The 4,133-nt window shown below is 39.1% G+C and overlaps 1 protein-coding gene across 1 annotated transcript in view; it reads left to right on the forward strand.

Moving 5' to 3' along the window:
• LOC117115464 (very low-density lipoprotein receptor-like) overlaps positions 1-4,033 on the forward strand; it is a 5,085-nt gene extending 1,052 nt beyond the window's left edge. Inside the window, exons 2-3 of the mRNA XM_033259280.1 lie at positions 2,416-2,626; positions 3,789-4,033. Of these exons, the coding sequence (XP_033115171.1) occupies positions 2,416-2,626; positions 3,789-3,966 (389 nt within the window). The 3' untranslated portion in view covers positions 3,967-4,033. The remainder of the gene's footprint in view (positions 1-2,415; positions 2,627-3,788) is intronic.
• The last annotated feature ends 100 nt before the right edge of the window (positions 4,034-4,133 follow it).

Here is a 4,133-nt window from a genome sequence, read left to right on the forward strand (position 1 = left end):
AGGGGCGAATCCAGGTATAGAATTCAGGGAGAGAATCCAGGGAGACGGAGACATTTTTTTTTCTCCATATGGCAGAAATTATAGATGGCGCTATTTTGGGTTCGTTAGATGCACTGATCATCCTGATAAACATGAATAGGATGGATGCATGCCTGACCTCCCCCTCGATATTGAATTTTAATTTTTTTTTTCTATCAAGAAGTGAACTAATAGGTTGCTAATGACCTTTATAACTCCATAGATGACAGTTAAATAGGGCTGTCTATTTGTTCAAAATAAAAGGCTTTTGTTTAAAGCCATTTTCATCATTTTCCAAAAATAATACGGTGAATTTTGAAGTTAAATCTCTTGATAATAATAATAATAATAATAATAATAATAATAATAATAATAATAATAAGATTAATAAGATTAATAATAATAATAATAATAATAATAATAATAATAATAATAATAGTAATAATAATAATAATAATGTTAGTCTTATAGAGCGCTTAATGCAAAACAATGCTGCTAAGCGCTTTCCACATAAAAGTGTGTGCAAGTCAGTGAAACTATTATTTTATTTCCATCTGTTTTTGATCGTTTTAAACTAGCTACTGTATTCAGTTTTTTTAATTGGATCTTAAAGGGGTTTTTTTTTTATTCTGTTGGCAGTCATTAATAAACAGCACTAGAATATCGTCAGTTTTGGTATTAACTCAATGTTTGTAATCCGCTTGCTATAATACATCTGTACCGGGAGTTGTTATTTAGATCTATGCCTGTTACTTCTTATTCATATTGAATATGAACGAAAACTGTCTTATCTATCGTTTATAAGCGATGGTGAATTCTAAAATTTTATTCAGAATCAGTGCTATATAGTTCGTATGTATGCTGCAATTATACACATGTCATATTGTCGCACTACTCAAATAACGGATTCAACGCTATCAAAGACGATGCTATACATATACTCTGCATAGGGATACAGTGCACCCTCCCGTTCGAGATTCCTCTAATTCAAGACCACTTTTCCAAAGAAGACCCAAATAGCAATCTTCAACCTTTTAACACAAAGATAGCCCTCTAATTGGAGACCAACCCCGGGACCACCAAACATTTTCAGGGCCCAAAGATGGTCTCGAATTGGAGAGCAAAATGTATTATAATTACAATAGCCCACTAATTTTCAATTTGTCTACTGAACTGTCTTTACCAAGAGACGTTGGCCTACTATACGCCGTAGATTTCATTAAGCCTTTCATTCATCCAGAAATCAAACATGCATATAAAGGTTTATCATTGCACCTAACTAACATAAAATAGCGCCCTCTATAATTTCTGCCCTAACAGTACCGGTATGGGACAAAAATAATTCCCCCGGACCCCCTAGGGTAGTTTTGTCTTGATCGGCCCCTCTTTCGCCCCCCCCCCCCCCATCCACACCTTTCGGACATCTCTGTATCCGCTCCTGATTCTCATCATTGTCTTATCATCATCGTTATGTTTCTAAGATAAACATTATAATCAGCAGTTCAAAGTCACTTAGGCCTATGTCTATAAGGCAACAGGTGATCAGAATCTCATGTATGAAAGATAAGAAATGTACGATGGTCTAACAGCAAAAATAAAGAGATAAAATCGCAATTGTTTGTCGAGCACACATATTCAACACCTCTACCTACTCCTCGAAAGATACGGTACTGTTTGCTGTCGTGCTAATTGTAATTTGTGCTTGCCATCTGGAAGCGCCATGCTGGAGGTAGGACACTGTGTTTATGCAGGTGCGGATCCAGATTTTACCCTGACTATCGCACAGATGGGTTACCAGGTTGGGTGTGGGGACATGAGAGGAGAGAGCGTAATTTCTGCTTGTTGTGGAAGACACTTTTTAGACTTGGGGTAGGGTCCTCCTTCGGAAAGTTTTGTTTTCTGATGCTTGGAAATGCACTTCAGTGCATTGCGAGACCTCTATTAATGAATAAATACACTCTGAATTCATAGTTTTTCCCTGATTTACTATGGACAATTAATAATTAGGATGATGAAGGGATGATGAATTTTTTACAAGACATGGTTTGTCTTTTACAAACCATATTTTGTTTTTCGACAAAATACATGGTTTGTCTTTTACAAGCCGTGGTTTGTCTCTCAGAAAACGACAAACCATAGTTTGTGAAAAACAAACTGTGGTTTGTGTAGACAAAAATCCATGTACCAGTGTCTATGGTCCAGCATTTTCTATGAACAAACATCTGATACATCATCCTACCCTGCCTAGTGCTTTGAACATTGGCCCTACCCAGATTTTCTCTGGATCCGCCCCGTATTCAGTTCCATTTTAAACACGCACGTATACCCGGTACTATAGACTTGTGCGAAAGATTGTTTTTTTTTTTTTTCATATAGGCTCTCTTTCTCTCATCTCAGGAGTGTCATCAAGCTGCCCTGACAATTATTTCGAATGCGCTGGAGGACCAGTGTCGTGTGTGCCGGACATATGGGTGTGTGATGGTGACGAGGACTGTTGGGACGGTGGCAGTGATGAAGTAAATTGTAACACGAATCCGGGCCCTAGTCAACCAAGCGGATGTGATTCAAAGTTATTTACATGCGACACCGGAGAATGCATCAACAAAGAGTAATAAAATATTGTTACATTACTCTATCACTTACTGAATGTAATGTCCTTGCTCTTTCACATCGACTGACGTCATCATTATGCCAGTCGATGTAAAGATGCACGTTGTGCTAATACATATTTTATGGCCTATTCCTTGATCTCATATCTCATTTGAATACAGTGATGAAACTGCATTGCACTGTGCTGACATAAGTAGCGGTTTGCCGAGCAAAAGCGGAGAAAATAATCATGCAGAAAAGGGACAATAAAAGCTTGATTTGAATTTGGGAGTTGAGATCGAGAACTTATAGTAATTGTAGTTCGACACCGATTTTGATTGATGCGCACTTTCAGCTCTTCTGCTTTTCAATTAACGTGGCGGGATATTTCGACAGATGATACGATAGGTTTCCATAAAATCGATCACCCAATCGGCAACATTCGCCAAATTGTCGGGGAAGGTTGAACCGATTACGTGCGCAGACGAATTCGGGTGCCTGCCCGATTGCGTCAGGGCAGCTAGCAATGCACCCTGATTCGTAATCGGCAAAGTTGAACCAGGTTCAACCTTCTCGACGACTGTCGCCGATAGAGTGAGCGATTCTATGGAAACTGAGATTTAGCCGACAGACTATTCGCCAAATGATTTTCACCGATTTGCCAACCGATTATTTCATCGACATAAATTCATTTTGCCGACAGCCAATGCTGGCACTATTTTAAAATGTGACAGGATGTGTTTTGTCATGAGGCAGTTGCCCAACACAGAATCGACAAAAGAGGCATTTCATTTTGCCGATTTCCAATTTCATATGACTTAGATCTACTTTTTCTTTCTTAGATTGACAGTCCCGGAAGTTTTTTAGTGGTTTTGTTTGTGGGCCCTTTATCCCTAAAAAAAATCATTACATTTTACATTTATTTTGCTATAATTCTTCAAAAGACAATGGCCTTGTCGGTGGCAGGATAAACAAAATGCAAAATTGGTGTAAAGTTGTTTCGCCACGCACCACACCCCCCCCCCCCCAAAAAAAACCTACCAGATACGCCACGATGGCCCACATTGTGGGTTGGACGAATATTAGTAAAGCATCTTGGGCACTCCTATAAACCACATATTAACTTTCATGTGGGAACGGTGTAATATCTAACCAGCTCTATTTGTGTAATATTGTTCTAGTTACGTCTGTGATGGTGAGAAAGATTGTCTGGATAATTCTGATGAGGGCGCAGTCCTCTGCAAGAATTGCTACGAGGACCAACATCAGTGTGATGTCGACGTCTGTATTCCACGATCCTGGGTTTGCGACGGCGAAGCTGATTGCACAGATGGAACGGATGAGCGAAGATGTTGGTGAACATCTTGGTGAATCGATCACTCATTGAAAACAAACAATATTGAATAAAAAGACAGACAGTCCAATATTTATTTTGCTTTCTGTTTTGAATGTCTATCTAGGATAGGAGTATTTTTGGTGTGGATCACAGTGGCGGCGCCAGGATTTCCCCGACGGGGGTCCAAAGT

This window comes from Anneissia japonica, unplaced genomic scaffold (assembly GCF_011630105.1).
Source record: "Anneissia japonica isolate Jap-2015-1 unplaced genomic scaffold, ASM1163010v1 scaffold287704_len1198815_cov201, whole genome shotgun sequence".
NCBI lineage: Eukaryota > Metazoa > Echinodermata > Crinoidea > Comatulida > Comatulidae > Anneissia > Anneissia japonica.